This window comes from Bactrocera neohumeralis, chromosome 5 (genome assembly GCF_024586455.1).
Source record: "Bactrocera neohumeralis isolate Rockhampton chromosome 5, APGP_CSIRO_Bneo_wtdbg2-racon-allhic-juicebox.fasta_v2, whole genome shotgun sequence".
NCBI classification, from domain to species: domain Eukaryota; kingdom Metazoa; phylum Arthropoda; class Insecta; order Diptera; family Tephritidae; genus Bactrocera; species Bactrocera neohumeralis.
The window spans coordinates 32,294,149-32,320,678 of NC_065922.1; the positions used below are offsets into that span (position 1 = coordinate 32,294,149).

At 36.7% G+C, this 26,530-nt stretch overlaps 1 protein-coding gene across 2 annotated transcripts in view; it reads right to left on the reverse strand.

The window, feature by feature from the left end:
- LOC126759514 (serine-rich adhesin for platelets) overlaps positions 1–26,530 on the reverse strand; it is a 126,506-nt gene that overhangs the window by 57,600 nt on the left and 42,376 nt on the right. For both annotated transcript variants that reach the window (XM_050474335.1, XM_050474336.1), the window contains 3 exons: positions 15,164–16,218; positions 12,223–12,459; positions 11,662–12,089 (listed from right to left, as the gene is read on the reverse strand). In XM_050474335.1, coding sequence (XP_050330292.1) covers positions 11,662–12,089; positions 12,223–12,459; positions 15,164–15,298 — 800 coding nt within the window. In that variant the 5' untranslated portion in view covers positions 15,299–16,218. The remainder of the gene's footprint in view (positions 1–11,661; positions 12,090–12,222; positions 12,460–15,163; positions 16,219–26,530) is intronic.

Here is a 26,530-nt window from a genome sequence, read left to right on the forward strand (position 1 = left end):
AAAGCCTGTAAAACTTTGTGTGAAAAACTCAAAACTTTCATGTGTTGACATGAATGCAAATGCGTATGTGTGTGTGTGTGTGTGTGTGTGACTTTGCAGGTTTGTCACTCGTTCATTTGTAGTGTTGCTTTTGTGAAAAAGTTTATTTAAGTTATGACAATGCCGACGGATATATCAGCTACTTGTTTGAGCTTGAAGTGCGCTCAAAGGCTGGCATTGTAATAAGTGTAAGTGAGTATGCACTTATATGCATGCGTGTGTGTGTGCGTGTGTCGATTTTAGTTGGCGTGTGAAAGTGTTTCCTGCAATCAATTCTCAGGCGGCTGCTTACAATTACAAATGATATAAAATTAAACAGGAAAATTAATGTGTGAATAAGTAAGTGGAGCTGATAAAGTGACACTTTATGTATGTGTGTAGAAATGTAAGTGGAAAACACGTGTAACTACGTCGTATTTTTATCATTGAAGGTTGCATTTATCAAAACTGTATCAAGGTCTGATTTAAAAGATTGATCAAAAACTTTTATTTTAAATGTAATTTTTAGAATGCTTTGTTATTAAAGTTTATTGGAAAAATAATTTTTATTTAGAGCGCCTAAATGTAGGCAAAATTTTTTTATTTGCCCAAATGAAAGCTGAGTTACATATTAAAAAGTAATAATATAGGCAATGCTTACAATGTTAGCGAAAATTAATTATTTTGTGTCAAAACGCCTAAAAGTAGCCAGCATTTTATTTAAAACAATTATATTTGTCTAAACGAAGTTATTAATACATATTAATACTTCCAATACTGTCAATATTTCCATTGTTACACATACATACATAACTTTCTGTCAAATCGCCTAAATGTAGGCAACACTTTTATCAAAAAATTTTCTAATAGAAGCCTGAATTATATACTTGTTTACGAAAATTTTGCAATATTCACTATAACAATTATTGAAATATCTAATTTGCAAAAATAGTTAGTTCTTAACAATTGTTTTATTTTGAAAGGTTCTTCATGAAAAAGTTCAGAAGAGAAGAATATGGGAAAAATATTAATTCTGAATAGGGCAATGATAAGAGAGTGAACAAATTGAACAAAAGCAGTACTCCGAAGTCATTTAATATGAGAAGAGCTTTTTGAAGTGGAGTCCTGTGTAAAAGTTCACGCAAGAGAGAAAAGTTTTCTGAGCGCCATTCAGTTGGGAATGGCCAAAAACGATTATTTTACGTATGGCTCAAGCAGCTCACGACTTCCAGTCTTAGTATCCTCTGGGTAGCTAAAAAGCATGCGTTTGAAGGCGAGCTGACGTGAGAAGGCGAAACATCGACCAAAGCTCATATTTTTTCCCGCTTTTTTGACATTTCTCTTCTTAAGGTTTGTCATTTCATCATGGAAAGATATACAATCCAACAATGAGTCGAAATTATTTAAATTTACTATCGAAATTCGCGGTCAGTGGCCTCAACTTAAAGATAATATAATTTATGGTCGTCATAATCATCCTGTCAGATCATTAATTGAGCGTCTAGTAGAAAAATTTTAATCTACAATCACAGTACAAAATGCCACGCCAGTGAGACAAAGAAGTGCCCGTAGTGTCGAGCATATTAATTGAGAAAGACCCAAATCAGTTTCTCTCACGTCGTTCTCTAGCATTGGGCATCCTTGTGACGTCGTTGTGGCGAATTTTGCTAAAAGATCTTGACCTACATCCTTACAAAATCAAATTGACACAAGAACTGAAGCCGCTTGACCATCAGAATCGTCGTATCTTCGTGAATTGGGCTGAGCAACAACTTGAAAATAATCCGGAAATCATCTTCAGCGATGAGGTTCATTTCTGACTGAATCGCTTCGTCTATAAGCAAAATATGCGTTATTGGCTAGACAGCAATCCCCACGTGCTCCATGAGTCACCATTGCATCCCTAAAAAATTACGGTTTGGTTCGGTTTATGGGCCGACGGCGTCTTTGGATCGTACTTCATCCATGATGATCAAGACCGGCACGTTACTATGAATGGGAATCGCTACCGCTCAATAACCGAATATTTTGGCCGGAATTGGATATGGACTTGGACAACATGGGTGACTGGCGACGAAAAATGGATCACATACGACAATATCAAGCAAAAACGGTCATGGTCGAAGGCCGGTTAATCGTCTCAAACAGTGTCCAAGCCGGGATTGACGGCCAGGAAGGTTTTGCTGTGTGTTTGGTAGGATTGGAAGAGAATCATCCACTATGCGCTGCTCCCGTATGGCCAGACGCTTAATTCTACCATCTACTGCGAACAACTGGACCGCTTGAAGCAGGCGATCGACCAGAAGCGTCCAAAATTGGCCAACGGAAGGGTGTAGTGTTCCACCAGGACAACGCCAGATCACACACTTCGTTGATGATTCTTCAGAAGCTACGGGAGCTCGGATGGGAGGTTTTATCTATCCACCATATAGCCCGGACATAGCGGCAAGTGATTACCACTTGTTCCTGTCCATTGAACTCAATAGAGGCTTGTGAAAAGTGGCTGTCCGAGTTTTTCGCAAATAAGGAGGGGGATTTCTACGAGGAGGGTATTATGAAGTTGCCGTCTAGATGGAAATCACTGTAACACTTTTTATATTATCAAATTTCTTAGCTTAGAAAATTATATAGTTTATTATTTATAAAATCAGTTCTTTAAATTTTAAGAATGCTTTCATATTAATGATGTAATCAGTACACATGTACATACGTAAATATATATTTTTTGACATTCTTGTAGTTGCAACTTGAAGGTTACTGTACTGCAAGTAAATACATATGTATGTGTGTAAGTATGTTTTGGATAACTTGTTCAAGTTCGCATAATGCAGTATAACTTTATTTCACACATGCACCCACAGCCATACATATAAATATATGATTGTATGTGTCATGTATTATATGAAACGTATGCCGAGAAGATATCTTCCGCCTGCGATTGCACAGCGAAGATGAACTCAAACAAGGGCAAGGTCATTGCGAACGTCATGTGAGCAGTGAAACTTACATACAAATGTACATATGTATGTATTTCTTAATAAAAGCAGCAAATATTGCAGTTATGTTAAAAAGGGAACGCCCATAATAAGCCGGGCTATAATTATATGAATACGCAAGTTTATTTAAGAAGAAAAAACAAAATAAAAAAGTAAAACAAAAATGTACTCTTGACGCTTATCACTCACATGCTTATCTCACGGGAAACAAATAAGCGCAGGCAATGCAATTAAAAGTAAAAAGTATACAAAAACAAAAAGAAACTTTGGCAGAACGTGTGTAATGCGGGAATATTTATAATAAGAAATATAATATATACAGACACTTTTTATTGCTAATAAATCAAATAAATTGCGAATTTCATTTCAAAACTGATGATGGACACATACATACATTGACACATACATATGTACATACGAATATATTTACTCATAAGCAATTTAAATCGACACACGATTGCACGACGAAATCGCAAAAATAGCGCAATTAACACATAAAAATAATGCAAGCGCAAATAAAAATGAGTAATATTAAAAAAAAAAAAAAAAAAAAAAAAAACAAGCAAAATATTTTACTTCGACTGCACTGAAGCCATAATATCCTACACACGCACATTTTTTATAGCACAAAAGGATACAAAGAGATCTTTATCTTCATTTTGAGCGGTTAGTTTGTATGACAGGTATATGCTATAGTAGTCCGATCTGAACAATTTCTTCATAGATTGTAGCGCAGCCTTGGATAAAAGTGCATGTTAAATTTCGTGAAGCTAACTTGTCACATAAAAAAGTTTTCCATACAACAACTTGATTTTGATCAGTCAATTTGTATGGCAGCTACATGCTATAGTGGACCGATCTGAACACTTTCTTCAAAGATAATATAATTGCTTTGAATAATAGTCCATGCGAAATCTCATGAAGATATTTCGTCAAATAAAAAAGTTCTCCATACAAGAACCTGATTTTGATTGATTACTTTGTGTGGCAGGTATATGCTATAGGTGTCCGATCCGAACAATTTGTTAGAATATAGTAGCATTGCCTGGGATAACAGTCTATTTCAGTTTTAGCGAAGGTATGTTGTCAAATAAAAAAGTTTTCTATATAAGGCCTTGTTTTCGATGGGTCGGTTTGCATGACAGCTACACACTATAGCGGTCCGATATCGACGTTTCAGACAAATTTCTTCTCTTCTTAGAGAGGAAAGGACATGTGCAAAATTTCAGCTCGATATCTCAAAAAGTCCAGTGACTAATGCACATTTCCTTGTGAATTTACAAACTTCGCGCCCCAAACTTAACACACCCTGTTAAGGGTATAACAATACCACAGAAAAAAGATAATAATAATATATACAATAATGATAATTTTCGCTATGCTAAAGAATGACAAACGCGCAGACATGGCAAATTAAATAAGCTCGATGAAATCATCTCAGACCCTCAACAGCGCATTTTTTCATCTCATTTCGGCGGCGGCGGCGTCGCGTTGGAATGAGGAACACAACCATCAACTATTTTACTACAAGCGATGATTGCAGGCACCGATGCGGTAATTGTGGGTACGCTTCGTATTATTGTCGTTGTTGTATTTGCTTATAAAAATGATTGTGATGCTGCCGCTGTCGAGCTGTGACTGGTGAAGAGAGTGCGCTTAATAATGACGTTAATGATGGAACTAAACGTGGCGTTTACCGGGCATAAATTGACGCTGTTGCTATTTAATATTTTTTTTCGTTTATTACAAAAGCTTGATTTTTGTTGTTGTCAGTTTTTATACATACATTCATATATGTATGAGAGTATGAAGAGGAAAATGCCCTGCAGAAAATGGTATTATAAATTAAATGCAGATATCAATAGAGATAGACTACCTATATTTGGGTTCAAAAGAGAATTAAGAGGTATGAATTACCCATTTAACTTGTAATTTCTGCTGTATATTTAGATCTAATCGACTATAATAATATCTAAGTAGATTTAAGCATAAAGTACATATTGGTTATATGCTTGGCCCTCTTCTTCTATTTAGAATGCATACCGCTGGATATTATGCGACAAATGGAGAGACCTACAAGTTTTAAGCTAACCCCGAAAGGTTAATGGGTTTTTTGAGAAGCTTTTCCAAACCAAAAATATCACCTATTCAAATTGAGTCCATTTAAATGGCGCACGCAAACTGAGTCGATAAGAAAAGTTTTTGACTTTATGGTACAACCATCGTCCAGTCATCCAACCATCTGTTAATGACAGTAACAACGAAAAAGTTAGAGAACCGCTACTTGAATCAGAGAGATAATAGAGTATTTCGACATCTTTTTTGTAGGTGTGACATTGGACAGCCTGTGCTCTTCACTCCTCACACGACCGCGATTATTGCCCAAGTACAGAGTCGCAACAAAATCTTCAAGTTGCAAGCATTAGACAAAGAAAGGTTGTTGGCAACATACAAGACAATCGGTCGGTGGTCCTTAGCTACGCCGCAGAAATATGCTCGCCTGGATGCAGTGAAACACAGACGAGGAAGCTTCAGACATGTCAGAACACTGCACTTCGGACTATTACTGGATGCCTCTTGTTTTCTCCTATCGAACATCTCCACAGTGAGGCCCGCATATTCCGAGTTAAGGAGCATAATGAGCTCCTCTCCAAGCGTTTTCTGGTGGGATGTGTTCGTAGAAATCAGTCCTGTAGTCCTCCTACGAGCATCAAGAGGTCCTTCCTCAACTACGACGACGACACAAGACAATACGCCGACTAGTCTTCAGACACAATTAACTTCAAAAACGCACTGACTGCCACTTACAATGGACCTAAACACCTTCACTGACTCCATCTCAGTAAATGGTATACGTGGAGTCACACTGCCACCCATTGCATATGAAGAGCTCGAGTTACCGCGAGAATCAAGAGTGACCCTTTCGCAGACTCATTATGGATACTGAAGCAGGTTAAACTCATACTTATCCAGTATCGACGACGACATATCAAAAATATGACACTAACCACTTCTTTGCATGCCCAGCTAACCCTATACATCGGAAACTCCTCTTTCTGTAGTCCGACCCCGTCGAAACAGCATGTTTTCTTGGCCTGCCGTTGGATGACCTCTATAACAACTTATTTGAACCGTACCATCCTAACGGGGAATAGATAACGTTTACAACAACAATAACAACATATTTTTTGAATTACCTCAATACATTTTGAGTATGAAAATCATGTCAATGGTAGACTCGTATCAAAAGACCCAATCTTTAGAAAAACGGTGTCGAGTAAAGGTAGCAGAAGGGATGCTTAAGGTCGTAGCAGAGAACCCTGTATTAATCAAACGCATCATTAGTGGTAACGAGAAGTGGACTTATAAAAATTACGTCGAAACAGTCCAACGATCCAGCGAATGGGGCTTCAAAAATGTGCCGAAACCGAAAAAAACACGACAAAGTCGATCAAAAATTCAGATGATGCTCATCGCTTTTTATTTTTAATACTGTGGTGTGGTACATCATTAATTCATTCCACAGGGTCAAACGGTCAAAAAGGAATACTATTGGGCTGTTTTGAGGCATATATGTAAAGCAATTCGTCATAAACGACCGTATTTGTGGGCAGGGCAAAATTTAGGGATTTTTTACCACGATAATGCGCCGTGACGTGCTACCATGATCGGGAGCGACTTCCGGCCAAACACGAATCCACAGTCATCGTTCAGCTAACTGGAAAATCTACTTTGGGAAACGAGCCAAGAGTGCATTGAAACCAGTAAAAGCCATTTGCTGAAGGTCATCCCAGCCGAGCGTCGTGATAAGTGTATGAATTGGATTATTCGTTGGAATGCTTGTTTTGGCTCAAAAGGGGGCAGTCCGAGTGAAATTTGATTATATAGTATAACACTCGAAAATGTTTTTTTTATTGCCTGTCCTTTTGAACGAAAATGAGAATGATTGCTTAGAAGTACAATAAAAGTACTTAATAAGAGTATAGATTCAAATAATCAATCAGATTCATAATCTATCCGATTTCTAGAAAATATCTTCCACAGAAGGTTTTTGTTTTTTGAATAATTAGCAGTTTAAAGTTCGATGTGCTCATGTTCATCCTTGTCAATATTTGCTAAATTCAAAATTAAAAATTCAAAAATAAAAATTAAAAGAAAAAGAAAAATGTTCAAAACTTTTAAAATTACGATATCATTTGCTACAGGGTATTCACGTATTTTTTGCACTCATTTCCATAACAAATGCTGCGATGCACGTCACAATAACGAGCTAGTATGATTTCTAGCAGCATACAAGAGTTACAGATAATTGAATTAAATGAAGAAGAATGCAGACAAGATAAATACATGTGCATGTGCTATGCGGCACGAAAATATACATACATACGCATATGAATTTTGCAAAATAGTCGAAATTGAAACATACAAACATATCTGTATTTGAGCAACAACTGCACAGAAGCCTGCCGATAAGCGTTGGTGGCGGAGTGGAAGAGAGGCTGTTATTGCAGTAACAGTTACTATCTCGCTAACTGTTTATGCAGTCTATAATAAAACACGAGCAGTCGGTCGGTCAATTAGTCACCTGCGCAAGCGAATTGGCGAATTTTTGTTGCTGTTTCTTTGTTTTTGCGCTGACGTCAGCACATAAAGTGCCTTGACTTAGCCGCTCAGCTTACTTGTTTATGAGATTATAATGATTGTGATATTATTATTAAATATATTGCGAATTTATCTAAATATGCATATGCATTATATTTACAATCTCTGTACATATGTATGTGTGTAGATAATTTAAGCTGTGTAGCGTGTGCTAAGTGGTAAATGGCTACTTAACTAAGCAGCTAAAATTTATGCTATGCCTTTTAGAGGCAAAACTAGATAATAATTTAATATTCGATATTAAGGAGCTAAACGTTGATTTTTCTCAATTTGTGCATATATATTGGCTATTAATGGTTTTTAATATGTATCGGCAGACATGAGTAATATACAAAATTTGTTCGTATTTATAAATTTTTAATTGTGTTTTCTTTTTTTAGTTTTTCTAAAATAAACCGATGGAAAATCTGGGTACACAAATTTAATTATCATTAATTTATCAAACAGACAAAAATTGTGAAAAAACAACTTTGTTTGAAAACCATCCAAGATTATTGTAAAATTTTTCCAAATTGATACAATAGTCAGCACAGATTTATCCAGGCTCTATAGATCCTACAAAAGTAGCATTAAGACCAGGTAGGACTAGATTTCGTATCCAAAAAATTTATGAATGATGTTTAAACATATAGAAATTTCGATTTAATCAATTATTTCTTTCCTTCCCAAAAAACTCCTCAAAAAAAATCGAATTTTTTAAGCCTCTAAAGCAGGCTCCTCCCTTAAAGTACAATTTTAAGTCCTAAAAATATTATTCTATTGATAGAGTACTAGAAAAACATCCCTGCCCAATCCACTATCGTGGGGAAGTTTATAGGTTCGTCGGCTACACTACATAAAGCTTTAAACGGTGCTAGGATACTAACGTCACTTTTTACTCAGTTTGGTTTGCCATTTCGTCATCAACATCAACTCCGAGTAACATTTCAAATCGTGCTATTTTATTATCAAAATAATGTTTCGGAAAAAAATGTTGTTCAGCGATGAACCTCACTTCTGGTTGAATGGCTGCGTTAGTAAACAAAACTGTCGCATTCATAGTGATGATAATCAACAAGCCATTGTTTAGCTCTATGGGGAATCATTAGCCTATATTTTTCTTCAAAAATGAAGCCGGTTTTAAGCTATAGAGCCATGATTAATAATTTTTTCGTGCCTGAAATTGGGAAAGTTGATGTACGCGACTTTTAGTTCTAAAAAGATGGCGTTACATGCCATACAGCCAGCAAAACAATGAATTGATAGAAAGAAACTTTTGGTGAACGCTTAATCACGCTTCGTGGGCCTGTGACGTGGCTTTCAAGTTCAATCGATTTAAACCGCTGTTTTCTTTTATGGATACATATGTGAAATCGCTTGTCTACGCAGATAAACTCGAAAGATTGGCACCTTGATTGGCATACGGCCCCATTTGCTGTAAAAAGTGGTCGAGAATTGGACTGCTCGGCTGGTATTTATTCGAGTGCCGACAACCACTTGCACGAAATAATTTTTAAAACATAATGGCGAACTCTTATCTTTATAGTAAAGCTATATTAAGGGTAGTCGAAAAAGTGTTTTCGTATTTCCAATGAATCTTCAACTTATTTTTTTTTTTTATTTATAATGAACTTTAAGGGGGTAAGGTCAAATCATACGAAAAAAGCCATGTTTTTGTGATTTTTTTCCTGACGACACAGTTAAAATTTATTTATCCAACCAATGGCACATTGAAGTATGACATTCGAAAAATGTCTTATCAATTTTTTACAAAGAAATATTAAAAAATACGAAACAAAAGTTGAATTGCGGTGCCCCTCATAACTCGTTGCTGGATCATCCGAAATCAAAAAATTAAAGTTCATTCGTTAGATAATAGTTTTCCCCAGGTAACGCTGTAAGGTTTTTTTTAAATTCCAATTTTTGAATTTTTTCGAAGACTTTGAAGTGAAAAACACAATTTTTTGGGAAAAAATCGGCTAAGTTGTTATTGTGAAATCAAATTTATGAGCACAAAAAAACTCTCCATCGTTACCTCGTAAAATATGTACAGAAATAGTGTTTAAAATTTCAAAAGGATCGGTGCAGTAGTTTTGAAGTTATGAGGGGCATCGACTTTGAAAACGTGAGTTGTGGGAAAAACGCGTTAAAGTTTCACAGACGCTCACAATCAAATCGGAGGGCGGAGACTTACAAGTTTATATCTCCGTCAATTTTGCTTTAATTGCTCTCAAATTTTCACAGAATAATCTTAAGATATTGTACATTAATATAAAATTTAAAAAATGCAAAAAAAAAAAAATACCTTACTCCCCCATTAATGAACCTAATATGTATCATTTTGGTCGGCCACTTTTGCCATTTTTCCGCTAGAGACATTGTTCCTTCAGTGTAAAACTTTTCTGGTTTTTCGGCGAAAAACTGCGAAAAGTAATTTTCACAGGCTTCTCTTGAATAAATAATAAATAAACTTTACTCCATTGAGGGAGTTCTGCATTGACCGAAACAAATGGTAGTCCGATGGTGCAAGGTCAGGGCTATAAGGTGGATGCATCAAAACTTCCAAGCCAAGCTCTCCCAGTTTTTGCCGAGTCATCAATTGAACTATTCTGGCCGTTTTTTTTCGATTGCTTGCTTCAATCTCATCATGTTGTTGATATTTTACGTAGAATCAATCGTTCGACTAGGCTGAAGCAGCTCATAATGTATGATTCCTTTCCAATCCCACCAAACACTCAGCATAACCTTTTGAGGCGTCAATTCTGACTTTGCGACCATTGTACCACTGGAGATATACGACTGCAACGACATCTATTGACAAAATACGAAAAGACTTTTTCGACTAACCAATACATACACTTGAAATTTGAAGTTTCGAACTTTCAAAGTAATACTAGTATTACCTAGGCTACGTATTGTGTGTTCTTTACTACTGCAACATTCTTTTTTTTATAAACAAAAGACGGATCGTTTTTTTGGTTAAAAATTTAATAAATTTGCCAGTTACTAGCCAGCCACGTATAGGTTAAGATTCCTTTTTTTTATTTTGGTTATCATGAATTCCTACTGTAGCCCATCGAGGCCTTTTTGAAGAAGCTGCTTCTGAAGACTGGCCCAGTAGCCACCATTTTATATCTAAATGTTCTAGTTAGTAATAGCGCTTAAGCAGAGACCGAACCAACCCAGCCAATAGAATCAAGGCGCACATAAAAAGCAGTTGAAACTATACTGAACAGCCTGCACACATGTAATAGTCACGAAGACTGAAAATTAGGCCAGAATACGCATTTCTCAAATGAAATAAAAAAGTTGGCGCGTTGCTGAAGCAAGTGTATCAAAATAAAAGGTTAATGTTGAGAAATTAATCACCAATTTTCCAATATTTTCGTTTTATTTTGTAGGTTAAGTACTTTTCGAACCACACTCGTATACACGGACTAGCGCCAATTAGCAAAAGAAATATAAATATTTATTATTTATTTAGTACGATTCTATAGGAATTATTCAAGAAAATGCTTCCATACTACCACTCTTGGATTATACATCAAAAATCTCATAACTAAAGAATTAGTTTAACACCCACTATAATTTTGGTTACTTCAAAGACACAGAAGATACTTGATATATGTATGTAGAATTGTGTTCCAAGAATCGTAGAGACAGTCTACAAACACACATGGTGATATGCTCATGGTTATAAATTCAATAAGAGGTATGTACGACACAGATTCACAACTACACTTTGACACACAATTAAAATAGTTTATTATTTCGGAGTTCCAAATCACGCAATCACGAATAATCAAATACACAAATAATCACATTCACAACTCATGAGTACAGAACCTCACTCTCTTTAAGAATAAAATGCTCTGCACTTTCCAGCAAATATAAATAAAGTGGCGAGTAATTGTTGAGTTGCATAATTTGCAGAGCGAATAAATTTCCCATAAAATAATATTTATACACGTGTATTTGTATGTTTTGTAAATATTTGCGCACTTACCGCGACAGAAATGCACCGCCGCCATCGTCGCGTATCAGCAAACGGCCGCTGTTGTGCTGGTGCAATCCCTGCGATGACATATCGATAAACTCGCCGCTCCCCACCGCTGTGGGACGGAAGCTGCTGCTACCCGAGCTCGTAACACTGCCCGAACGACTAGCCTTTCCACCGGCGCCGCCAACAACACCGCCACTAGTACCACCACTCAGCTGTGGATATGAGATCAATTGCTGCTGTTGGTGTGAAAATGATTTTGTTGTCGATGTCGATGTAGATGCAGATGCAGTCGCAGACGCTGCAGCAGCTGGTATGATTGGTATTAATGCGCCAGCTGCATTACCATTGCCCACAGTCACGGGCGATGGTATGGGTCGTGGCGCTGTGGCAAGACGATTGGTTTCTGGTGTGTGCGCGATACTCGTATAATGCTGCGGGTTGGTGGGGTGAGCAATGCCAACGACGGAGACGGAGACGGAAATGTGCAAATGGGCAGGAATATGGTTATTAGTAATTTGTCATAAATATAAATAAAAGCAAAACAAAAATAACTGGTGAACTTACCATCTGCAGTACATCGCACTCCTTGGGCACCACATGCAACGTCAACACTGAAGGCGTTTGCTTGATCATCGACACGATTGTACTGTATGCAAGCCCGGCGATGGGTGCGTTGTTTACCATTAGAACGCGATCGCCCGTCTGCAGGTTGGCGTAGTGAGCAGGTCCGTTCGTTTGAACTTCTTTTATGAAAATGGTTTCCATCGCTTTCACTTGGTGGTGGTACGGATCAGATGCTTCCTACACACGCCAAAGCCAGTCGGTTAGTTAGTCAGCGAGCCAACCAGCCAGCCAGCCAGTCAACCAAGCCAAGCCAAGCCGAGTCAAGTCAACAATCCAACAACGCAACACAACGGCAGTCAAAGTGAGCCAACAACACCGAAAAATCGAGCGGCGGCGAGAGCAGCAATTGGAGTCGCAGTGGAAATCGGCGGCAGCGTCGTTGTGTGTGTTGCGATTCGTGTGCGAAAGAGGTGAAATAAAAGCAAAAAATTGAGTGAGTGAATGAGTTGCTCGACGGTTAAGTGTGAGAAAGTGTGCAAAATAAAGCAAAAAAAAAAAAAAACAAAAAGTAACATAATAATAACGCCAAAGTGGCGAGAGGGGGCGGTGGTGTAAGAGATATGTTGGTAGATTTTTGTTTAATTTTTATTTATTTGTTTTGTTTTTTTTTTTCAAATGTATGTATTTATAATGACTGCTGTGAAAAAATAAAACTCAACGAGCAATGTCTGTTGGTTGCAAATGCGAAAGAGTGCTGTTGGTGGTGCTGGTCGGTCGGTCGTCACGTTCGTTTTTATTTTACGAGTATTACTTTTGCTATTGTTGGAGGTGTTTGTGTTGTTATTTAAAGTGGCAATCAACGAAGCATGGCAAAAACAAAAGCGAAAATGCTCAGCATAAAAGAAAGGCAAACTTTTAAGCCAAACAAAATCAGGGGGGAACAACAAAAACAACATACACTAAAAGTGCATGCGAATAACTGTAGACTGACCGTCTGATTTTACACTGAACGGGGCGCTTGACGGAAGTTCGCTTTGTGTGCATGATTTTATTGAGATTGACTTCAGTTGGTTATAAATGGTAGAGTTAGGCGCCTAAACCGCTTTTCGCAAAAGTAAGAAATTCTGGGTACCGATTTCGGTATCTCATTTGGCACGGAAAACTGTAACTGAGGACGCAGCCACCATAAAGAGAGACCTTACCAAAAGCATATGAAATCTGCTAGTAGTTCTTTGACATCCATCACTTCATGTCTCGTTATTAATGGGACTACTGGAGAATCAGCCTCACCCCCAGTAAATTCTGGTTTAATTATGCTTCTTGCAGGTGTCAGAAATATTACGACCGGTTTTTGCAGATGAAGTTCTGGATATTAGATTTGGATAATTCAAGGAATTGTTTTGTCACATAGGTAATTTAAACCTCTGAGACAGTAAACTGATCGAGCTTTTTAACGATTTTGAAATTATAAAACACCTCCAGTGAAGATATCTCTAGATCCGCAAAGCAAGCTACGAAAGATTCGTCAACAAACCGGACGGAACAAGTATCGAGAACTTTAGGGAGGACACTGTAAGAGCTTTTAGGGATTAACGCCTCCAGTGAATACATCTTTAGATCCGCCAAGGAAGCTTCGAAAAATCAGGCGTCATCAATCAGGACGGAGCAAGTGTCGAGTACCTTAGGTAGTACACTGTAAGAGCTTTTAGAGTGAAGGAGCTTTCATAACTTCGCATAAGAAGCAGCTTTGGAGAATTTTCTCTTTCTATAGAAGATTTAAGAGATACGTGGCAATATAAAAAAAATAGAAAAGATTTTTACCTTTGAAACTGAGCTCTGCAGTTTAAATAAATAAGATTAATATATCCACAGCTTTGTTAAAACGACATTTATGATTTTAGTTTCTCTCCTTGAGAACCTGGACGATTTATTAGAATTGCTTTTTTAATAATCAAACCAAATTTGGTAGTTTTTAGCTAAGGTTAGGGTAGCTAAAAGATCGAACCTAACAGTTGCCTCACGTGAACAGCTTAGCATATCGGCCCGTTGTGGTAACTGATATATAAGTAACTGGTTATAAACTCTCATAAATCGATAAAGTGCTTCAAGTCTATCACAAATCTGTTAAGGCGGTTACTTTCAGTTTCGATTGTCTCCTCAGACATCAATCTTGTAAAAGCTAGACAATGGAGGTGATAATAGCTGGATATATCCAACACACCTTCTTCCATACAAATTTTACAACTTGCGTCCGACAAAATTTGCAGCCTTACGAATGTCTAGAAAGAATTCCTACTATTGCGGCAAGATGAACTTTGTTAAGGACAAGTAGTACAGTTTATCTCCTGAGTTCAACTCTTGGCCAAAAGGACCAAGTCGGCCTAAAGCTGGTCATCAACCAAGAACCGCTCGATCCAAAGGACGTAAGATGGCAACGGAGATTTTAAAAAGAAATCCTACTATTGCGGCAAGAACTTTTGGATCTCGCAGTCACACAGAAACTGGTCATATATCAACGACCGCGAAGTCTAAAAGTCCACTGCTGGGACGTAAGATGGTAACGGAGATTTTGTAATGAATTCCTACTATTGCGGTAAGATGAACTTTGGATCTCGCAGTCGCACAGAAGCTGGTCCTCAACCTACGATCGCTTGGTTCAAAGATCCAACGATTGTACGTAATCCGGCAACGGAGATCTAACATGTTTTCATCTTGGAACATCAAAATAATGTTTACAACTAAATTTCAAAACATCAAAAGCACAGATTTCGAACTTTCAGCGCATCCCCTCCCCCACTCTTCTTATTCAAAATTTGCACACATGCGTAACCCATTCAAGTATCTGTCCGTGGGGCAAATAAATGTAATACCACCGTATGTGTAATATAATAGTGGGTATATTTTGGTGAGGCATATGTATTTCAACTTTAACGCGGCTTACCTGTGGCCAAGAGGGCTCATCTTCCGGTGGATAGGCAATGAAATGACGCAGCGTAAAACCGAAACCTTGATTTGGACGTCGTCGTATTACAACGACTTTTGGCTGTATGGCGCTACTATTGGTGTCTTGCAACATTTTTTCGGCAAATGCGGCTATTTTTTGTTTTACTTCAAATAACGGTGCGTTTGCGGCAGCACAGCCACTACTACTAGTACTATAGCTACTATTATAAACAAGTATGTATATTCTTATTTGCGTTTGTGTGCGGTAGGTACGCTGGCGGTCACTGTCTTAATGTCACTTCTATGGTATTTTACTGATTACGTTGACGGACGTCGGAGACGGGCGAAACAAGGTTGATTATAGTATTTAGTAACGGTGAGATGGCAATGTTGGTTAATATTGGTTGTAGTTGGTGCTTGCTGTTGTTGTTCTTGTTGTTGTTGAAGACATGCGTTGTTGGCTGTGCGCGTTCTCAAAATGTCCCCATTTGTGCTTACATACATTTGCGCTATAAATGGTAATTTCAGGTTGCACTTCTTTCGGGGTTGCCTTTGTTGTTGTAACTTATGTGCTTTTTTGCTGTATGTTTTATGTTTACCACTTTTTAAGTTTTCGTTTTGAGTTTATTTTATTTTCTTTAAACTTTTTGCTTAACTTGTACTTTCTTGTACTCCGTTTTCGTAGGGGATTATGCGGTCTGATCCGGGTTTTTGTGCGTCATGCAATTACACTTATGTACAACCATCGGTGGCATTCTTTAGTCCTTCGCTGTAGTCCTGCGTTCTTCGCCGCTCATCGTATACCATATCGTTTGATATTGGTGCGCTTCAATGTAAGGCTTCTTCGGCCTGTGTTGCACCCTCACTCACCACCCGCTTTTTAGGAATTTCGACTTCCGCCTTCACACTTCGACTTGCTGAGTTTCGACTTTCATTAAGTCATGCTGTGGATTCACATTGTTCCTGTTCCGTTTTGAGTGCTTTTTTTTTGTTTTTAACTTTTCATTCCATGTTTTTTTGTTGTTTATGATGCATTTGCAGCGTGTACATAATCTAAAATAAAAGCAAAAAAATAGAAATGGATCAGGTTAGTTGTCTGATTTCAGGTAATTAAGCTTATAAAAGACGGAAGGAAAGCTCAAATATATTTATAGACACTTCCTGTAAATGTGTGTGTGTGTGTGGCACGCCGCGCCAATTAGCTAAATTACCATTGGCCAGTAATAATATTACCGCTAAGTTAACTAGCACGTGCACGTAGTCCAAAAACACAATAATTAATAAAAATTGAAAAAAGAGAAATAAAAATTAAAAACCAAAAATTATATACATATAATATAAATAATGCATAAAATAAAACAACAAAAAAATTAACAAAAACCAAAAATAAAAAATTTAAAAAATAACAACAAAAATTTCACAAAAACAAAACGGCCAAAAACTAATTTACGAGCGAAACTTTAAACCTCATTTCCGGTGTCAAAAAAACCTAAAAAATTAAACAACAAAAACACACAGGTAATCATAAAAATTACACAAAATTAGCGAATTGCGCCAAAACTCTATTGGAGCACTCGAAACGAATTGATTATTTCCGCAAACAAAGCTCAGCTGTGGCAGACGAGGAGCAAATTGGTTTTCTTAAATTTAATTTCAGCTTGCTGCAAAGTGTATTGGTTACAACACCGAAGCAGATAAACATTTTTAATCCAAATTCGCGTAGTCAGCACACACTGATATACATACAGTATAGGGTGACTCAAAAGCTATGCTATTAAATTCATGGGTGAAAATTAATTATTATACAGAGAAAATGTTAAAAATTAATGAGACAATGTTAATTTCGGCTGCATCGAAATTATAATACCCTTCACAGGTGCATTTCTTATATCATAAAAGGGTATAAAAAATATTTTTCTTGACTTTCCTCGCTCGGTTTGTATGGCAGCTATATGCTACAGTGATGCGAATTGAACAATTTCTTCGGAGATTGTACCGTTGCCTTGGAAAATAATCTTTGCCAAATTTCGTGAAAATATCTCAAACAAATCGTCAAACAAAAAAGTTTTCCATACACGAATCTGATTTTGATCGTTCCGTTTGTATGGCAGATATATGCAATAGTGGTCCGATCTGAACAATATGTTGGGAGATTGTACCCATCTCTTGGACAATAATCTATGCGAAATTTTGGGAACACATCTTGTCAAATAAAAAAGTTTTCCACAAACGAATTTGGTTTCGATTGCTCAGTTTGTATGGCAGCTATATGCTATAGTGGTTCAATCCAAATAATTTGTTCGGAGATTGTAGTGTTGTTTTGGCCAATAATCCAGGCCAAATTTCGTGAAGATATCTTGTCGAACAAAAAAGTTTTCTATACACGAATTTAATTTTAATCGTTCAGTTTGTATGGCAGCTATATGCTATAGTGGTCCGACTTCAACCGAATGTTCGGAGATTCACAAAAATTCCTGCCAGATTTCGTGAAGATATCTCGACAAATAAAAAAATTTTCCATAGAGGAACTTAGTTTCGATCGCTCAGTTTGTATGACAGCTATACAGCTATACGCTATAGTGGTCCAATGTCGGCGCTACCGATAACTGAGCAGCTTGCTGGGGAGAAAAAACTATCTGCGAAATTTCTGATCAAAATCTCAAAAAACGGAGGGACTAGTTCGCGTGTATGCATTCCACACATGGACTAATCTTGACCATTTATTATGATCTTATTTATATCTTTAGTAGAACAGACAGACTGCTCATCCACATTTTCTAAAATTAAACTAAAAATTTTGCCTTGGAGGTCAATTTTGTTTTAACACATAAATTCATTTGGTTAACTTACGGCGCACCCTAATGCACATATATTTTCGTATGCATGTTTGCAAGTGGTTGATTTTGCAAACAAATTAACGAACCGCGCAACAACAACACAGACACCTAACATGTAATTAAAAATTAATCAAAAATCATAGCAACAAATTGCATTTAACAGCTAAACACACGTCTTGTATTTACTATATTTCCAAACTATGTTGCACGCTGTGCTGTTGTAATGATTTAATGCTTAAAATACATAATAAACAATAAATAATAAATGGTGTAAAATGAAATTAATAAAAAACAAAAACAAGCAACCATGACAACAAGCATTGCAAATCACCGCTGCAACAACAACAACATTGAACTCAAGCAACTATTGGCGAATAAAGGCGCACGCGTGTCAGCGCCGCTCACAGTGGGAAAGTGACTTTTATGAAAAATATTGTAAAATTCAATTAAAATTTAATGCCGCTGTGACGACGCTGCCATGATGCGATTATTGCAACAAAATTCGTTAGACATATGTGTGTGTGTGTGTGCTGGTCACTGACCCATTGTCTCGCACACGGGCAATTCATCACTAATACCTTCACGTCAGCTGGTCCATTCATTGCTTGCTTTTACGCTATTTCGGCTGTATTTGCGCCTGCGCAGCAACATTTCCACACATCCACATCCATACACGCGAAACACTCAGGTGTGATTTAGTGTGTTTGCGCAGACATTAAGCTCAAAACGTTAATAGAGTTAAAGGCTTTCGATTTACGACTCTGTGACACACGCTGTTGGAGCCAAGTCTGTAGTTTGTAAATCAAATTTGCAACAACAAAATATAATATCATATACTATAAGGCGTGAAGTTGAAAAAATTAATGAATTTTAAAATTCAAATCAAAGCAAGGAGAAAATGAATACGAATTTTATTTCGCTGAGAGCTGCTTAGATGTAGCTTAGCAAGCAACATTACATTTTTACACTTCGCTCCCAAAAGTAGGCAACGAATCGCATAACTCCTAAAGAACAAATGTCAGAATTGCCTTGTCTTTCACGAAATAAAAAAAAATCCGACTGAAGTATATTTTTTATATAACGGGTGATTTAAGTAGAGCTAGTTTTTTCAGTAGTCTTTTTTTTTAAACAGATCACGCCTTTACTTTTACAAATCGTTCAACTTTATTACGAACATTTACGTTCAATAAAGAATGTGTAAAGTTCGAAGAAGATCCGACATTTCATCGCATCAATCAATGGATTTATTGGGAATAGATAATTTCACGTTTTTGGCCGGTGGATTGGGCACCAAGATCGTGTAATACCACACCGTTAGGTGATATATTCCTGTGGGGATATATAAAGTATATGCGGACAACCCCGTTTCGATTCAGGCCTTGGAGCATCACGCGTCTCATTCGCCAGTTACCAATCGAAATGTTCGAATGAGTCATAGAAAATTAGACTCAATGGATGGATCATCTGCAACAGCCAATATTTGAAAAAGATAATCTTCGAAAAATAAATGCCAAAGAATGATCTTTCGAATGATAATAAACTGTTATCCAAAACATACATACAATGAATGCTATTAATACTCGTAGGGAATTAACAACGGGGTACCTAAGAGCCTTGCACTCGTAAGAGGTGTATGTAAAATAGCTGCTTCTGAAAAACTACTACCTGAGTAAATTGTAAAATGTATGTAAGAATATAATAAGTATATTGTATCGTTAGATCATACGTTTTTTAAACTCAAAACAAATAAGCAAATGGGTCAAAAAGTATTGTGTCAATAAAGCTCTTCCCCGTGAAAATTGAAAATGCAACGAAGGCCTTTCGCTACCCTATTGCATTATATGATATGATTTGTGATCACATTTGATTTTTTGATCAACTTTGACCCGGACTGACATTTTCATCTATTTTAATACAAATCTTTACTATGTACATACATATATCCCCTTGGGCTAAGACAAGCATGTCAACGCTTAACCCAATTTTTCATAAACTTGTTACAAGCCAGCTCTAGAATATCCTAAATTGTCTTCAAAGAATTTTGATTTTTTGATTCCTGCACATTTTTTGAGCTCCATAAACCCACGTCTCGTCACCAGTAAGGATACATTTGTTGAATGTACGCTCCTCACACGGCGTCGTTTTGGAAATTATTCTGGTCTTGAGTCCATCCATAAAAGCTATTGAGATCCTTCGCTATGTACCTGATGTCAACACGTTGATTTTCAAGAATTGTTACTTTAACTTTTACGATGTCAACACGCTTTGATTTTCACGACTTTCACTAAGCATTGTTACTTTAAGTCCATCCATAAAATATTGTCGTCATTAACAGATGTCAACACGTTGATTTTCAAGATGTCTTTAACTTTTACGATGTTGTCGTCATTAACAGAGATTGATGGATGTCAGCTTTGAGGCCAATTCGCGATGACTTCACGACTTTCACTAAGTGACTCCGCAAAACTAGTACAGCTGTTTAAGCTGACGTTAAGCAATACCAAAAGATCCATCAGCATCGGGAAGAACATATCCAAACAGGAAATAGAACAAGACGAAATATCTCCTATCACCAAACAAACAGTTGTCGCACTAACGATTTGCCTCCCATGTCACCGTTGACAGTCATAACCTCGAATTCGTAGATAATTTCGTCGTAGATTGCGTTAGTCTCGAAATCCAATGCAGAGAAACTCTTGCCAACAGGTGCTACTTCGAAATGAGTAGGCAATTGAGAAGTAAAGTCCTCTCTCGACGAAGAAAGACCAAACTCTACAAGTCACTCTTCATCCCCGTCCTACTATATGGTGCAAAGGCAGCATAACAACATATGTATAATGAGTCGACGTTACGAGTTTTCGAAAAAGGGTTCTGCAGAAGATTTATGGTTAAGCGATTAAGAGAAGCGGCCACGCTGGCTAGGCATGTCGTCCGAATGATGAAAACACTACAGTTCTGAGGGTATTTGACGCCGGGGAAGCAGAGGAAGGGGGAGGAAGAAGAAGATCTTCATCCCGTTGGAAAGACCAGGTGAAGAACGACCTGACTGCACTTGAAATTTCCAAGCTGTTATAAACTCGGCTATAACTGCGGTGTCTACGCCATGAAAAAAGAAGAATAAAGCTTGGTGAAACCTTCTGCCAGTGTAACTACTTGAGATACTTAATTAATTTTTTCTAGATGTTTCAACGAACTTCTTCTGCTATCTGTTGGTCTATGTCTGGTTTTTCCGACAAACAGAGAATTTTTTTAAATATTACACCGAACAAGATTTGGGTTCTAAAGATAAATTTTTTCACATCAGAGAAATACTTGGGGTAGTAGGCTATAAAGGGCGGCCTGTTAAATAAGCTTTTGGGTTAGTTGGGATTTAAGTCTGTATAGTTACGAATTGTGCATTCAAAAATATATCCAAGAGTGATTACAATTACTTCACAATCTTTATAATTTCTTTTACTCGAGTTTGTTGTACATATATGTATGTTTTTGATAAAATATCAGACATATATTTGTTTACGATAAAAAAACTCATCGGTTTTGATAAATTTTGTCTCACTGTTAAAAAATTTTTGACTTTTGTAATCAAACTTAGATTTTTAAGATTTCTTAAGCATCCCAATGAAAGCACGTGACAATTGATAAGAAGCAAAAAAACTTTAAACTCGAGTTTGTGAAGCAACGACCTTATTATTGCTACCTCTAAAGCATGTATTGTACAACGGCACCACTTTTTTCGACTAAACAGTATACCGCACAACTGATTTTCGAAAAACAAAGCTAATAGCATCGGGAACGAACTGACCTCAAAAGTTCCAGCATTCGGCGCGTTCGAAATGCCAGAAATGAGTGCTAGTTCGAAACACTGCACTGTTCATGTATTTCGCAGCGGAGCTTATTTGACAGACTGTAGGAATGTAGACAAAATAATAATAGTGAGTGACTCAGGCTATCGCTGATAATTCTGAAAAGTAAAAAGTAGTGTTGAAACACAGAAAGGTAATTAAAAGAATTTTAATTAAAAGATGTACTTTTTTAAGTGAAATTAACTGTAAAACAAGCGAAAAAGTATTGTGAAAGAAAGCAAAGCAAAACAAAACAATAAAAACAGCAATGAAGTCTTCGAAAATGTAGTTACAACAAACACTTTAGCCAAAACAACAGCAGGCGGCTTCACTTTGAGTAATAAAATCCAGCGAAAACAGAACGAACTACTTTTTTGTTTTCTACTCATTTTTTTCGTTTTTGTTTTTTTTTTTTTTGTGGTGTTGCAACACTTTTTACTACGCCCATTAAATGAAGTGAAAATTATAACAAAAGGGAAAAGTACTGGCTCGCAGAAAGCCCTCAAATGGGCAACAGAAATGCTGCGCAATCGCAGAAAATTGAAATAATTATTTATCGCACACGAATTTGAGGCGGCAACTTGCGGCAGTAATAAGCCAAGATGAGGCAAGCACTTACCAGGCAGAGGCAGAAATAGCAAGCAGCAAGAAGAAGAGAGCAGAGCGAAGGCTGACTGACGGTTGTGCTGGCGCGGTCAGGCGGTGTATGAGTATTATTTAATAGCGCATTAAATTCATATTTTTAACGCGCTTATACAATACCCAACGCTAGGCGAACAAAGCGAGGCGGCGTGAGTGAGCGGGCGAGCGTTCGAACATAAAAATAAAAATTTCACACTAAATTACAATTAAATCGTCACACTGTTGTTTACATTTATGGCAACCAGCCGGCGAATTGGCGGTCCAACGGCCGCTGAATAGACGACAGCGACGATGACGACGACGGGGCTTGAAAGCTTGAATGGCACACTGACTGAATGCTTGAATGAGCGTGTGACGTGGCGCGCATGCCTGTGCAATACAAATAAATTTTCGGCCAACACCAACAACATTCACTTGTGTGTGTTTGTATGTAAATATGTATGCAAATACAATTCGAAGTGGAAAATAAAACAAAACAATTGCCTTGAAGGTTGTTGCTGGGCGGCACTTGCAACAATTAATTACCCAGGCTGGCAGTCGACGAAGTAACCACCCACCGGAAGACATGAAAACGTTGCATTGTTGTGCGTTCAATGTACAAATATAGTTTAATACTTCTGTAGAAATATTTTCTGTAATGAGGTAATCCTGGTGATCTGAAAAAAGTCGTATCTACAATTAAAAATTACTAACTAAATTCGAACTAACCTCAAAAATACTAGTTCGCGACTAGTACTTTGGAACTAAAACTAATAGAAGTTGCTTGCAAAGTTTAAACAGAATTTTAGGCACTAAAATACGATTTATTTTATTTATGTAAGTACACGAAAATCCTAACTTTCAAAATAAATTCGAACATTTTACTTTTTTAACTCAAACTATTGCTTTAATTTAATCTTGATTTTGTGTGTTTTGAGGCAGATATCAGTTCTTAGAAAAATGTCATTAAAATCTCGTCAAACACATGCTTTTAAAAATGCCAGTTACTTTCCAAAAAATACCAACTAGTTGGATTCAAACTAGTTGTAAAGGAGTTTCGAACTAGTTCGTTTTACTGCGGTGTTTATATGTCATTATATAAATGCTTGTAACATTTCGACTGCCAAAGATGAGTGTAGTTTCGGGTCGTATACTTGTAGCAGTGGTAGTCGCTGGATTATACTTTCCGGACTCTAAAGAGCGTATATCTAAAAACTTCTACAATTTGCCAAAAGTTCATGTTTAAACGTCTCTTATGAAAGTGTAAACATTCGCACAAAACCCTGGACTGAATTTTCGGTCATTTCTCTATTTTAATCTAAACGATCGTTTTGAAACAGTTGCTGGTGATCTTCCAAGAGGTTTAGAAATGAAATCTTTTGTATTTTTTGTGATTTTTATACTCTTGCAACATGTTGTATGAGAGGGCTTTAAAGAAGCAGCGTTCTAAATTGGAATATGAGCGTGGCACCAACCACTTTTAGGTGAAGTCACGTATCTCGAGACCCGTACGACCGATTTCAATAAAATTTAGTATGAGCCATTCATCTGACATTTTCACACAGTGTGAAAATGGACGAAATCGGAGTACAACCGCACCTACTTTCCATATAACACAATTTAAAATTTCACCTATTTCTTTTCTTTTAAGTCTACAAATGAAGAAGCAATTAATATATCCGCATACAACTTTGCATGAGTAATGCCTTATGGCCAAAAATTGTCCAAATCCAACATAAACAGTTCAATCTTGTAGGTGCCGAATACTTGATCCACAGCATATATCGGTCAAAAGTGGTTGAATCGATTCAACAAATAGGACAATATAAAGATTTTCGAACTTCCGGGTGTCTGTATACCTCATATATCGGCCAATATGTGAGTTATCTTAATAAAATTTATAGAGCGTGTTTTTTTAACGGAGTATATTTGTGCTGAAAATGAATAAAATCAGGTGAAAGACCGCCCAAGACCGCATATAACTAACAAGCAAGTGGCAAGAGTATGAAGTGTTCGATTATACCCGAACTTAGCTCTTCCTCTCTTATTTTCTTTTGATGTAAAAGTACAGAAGTTTACAGAATTTTATGTACTCTTTTATCGACGATACATTTTGAAAAATTTTGGATTCCCTGGAGTCGGTAGCCGATCTCCAAAAAAGGTGAGTGGCGGAGCATATTTTTTTTTAATTATTTTTAAATTATTATTATTACGAGTACAATCAAACTTTTGATTTTTTTTAAATGCCGTCTTCCCGCAAATAAAGTGATTTTTTGTGAAAAAATTTTAACTTTAGAATGAAATCAGACAAATAGTATATCTAAGAAGGTTGATTCGGTGACCCCTCTAAAAAAAAATGCGCCCGCGTTGGCAGGATAACTCCTTGCAGGATCATCTAAAGTGAAAAAATACGTGTTTTAGTTAAAACTTTAACTTAGAACTTGGACGAAGGAAAAAAACTGAAAATTGAATTTTTGCCAGACATTTTTACAAAAAAATTAAAATGTCGTGGAAAATTTCGCGACACTTTTGTTTTTCAAATAGTTGTAATCGAAAAAAATCCTTCGTCCAAGTCTTCAAGAATTGTATCTCAAATACCTGTGTAAAATTTCATGAAGATTGCTTGAGTAGTTCTCCAGAAATCTTGCCCACCGACTTCAAAAAAACAGTTTCGACAAAAACACACTTAAAGACGGCGCACTTAGCCTAGCTAGCCTCGAGCGCACAAGTTCTCAAGGCTGTATTTCCGAAACTATTACTCGGATCAACTTGAAAATTTATTATAGAGGTGTTGTAGAATTTAATAAGACAATAAAAAAATTAGATTTTTTAAAACCCGTGAACCCATATAACCCCTAATGAAGGTACAAAATCTTTACAACCCTAAAAAAGAAGCTCATCCGAATGCCTAACAATGGTGCAAGCTCCTCATGATCTTCAAGAAAATGGAAGCGTAACGCAGGTGGAAAATAGAAAAAAGAAGATCTGATCACTTTACATTAACATTAACTAGAAATCAGAAATCAAAACAAAAATTTTATTATTTTCAAACAGTTACAATACTTGCGCACCTACCCTAGTATGCGAACTTGCTGACTTATTACTAACTACTTGTTTGCTTTTAATTAATACTAGCGTTTAAATATTTCAATAATTGAGTGCGATCGTATATACACACATACACATACTAAATAAATGTATACTTTCCTATGTACATATGTATGTATGTACGGTAAGCACATATAATCTTACAAATTTCGTTGCAATACTGACAATTTCTTGTAATTAAGCGAACATTTTGAAATTTTCATTTTCAGCCAACCAAAAGAGATTGTCTGATAACTCGGCGACTTGTGTGTGTACGTCATACATACATATGCACATACTATAGTATACAGTGTGTACTTATAATGAGCAATCGGGCGAATATGCATATTCATAAATTTAGCTATTACACTTGTGTTTTTGTGAGTGGCTGTGTGCGAGTGCACAAAATTACCGCTTTTTTGAGCATATTAGCGCTAATTTCTTAGCTCGCTCTTTATAGTTTCCAATAAATACGAAAAATACTGCTATTACAATTACTAATTTTGTTTCAATTTTTTGTTTTTTGTTTTTAATTTTTGTACTTTTAAAGTTTGTTCAGCTGTGCACTTTATTATCTGCGTTGAGCGCGAAAAGCGGCGGGCGTGCCGACGTTCGTTGGCCGTCGCTCATACGTGCCCAACCAACTGATTTCAAATTGAATTTTCAAATTAATTGAAGTGTTTATCAATAAACTAACTAATGGTAGCCAAGAAACTAAGCCGAAGCATTGGACCGCTCGAAAGGCTGGCTAGCTTGTAACGCAAAAGCGCTTGAAGCAACGGTGGTTCGTTAAGTTTGATGGAGGCAATACAGTTTTGATTAAACAAAAGCGCTGCAACTAATTAAAAATTATACTGAAAGTTGATTAAGCAAAAAGATAGCACCTTTGGTATGTAGCTTTGAAATTTAGATAAAATATTTGTATAAGCATGTATGCACTTGATACTATATGCCACTAAAAAAACTTTCAATAAAGCA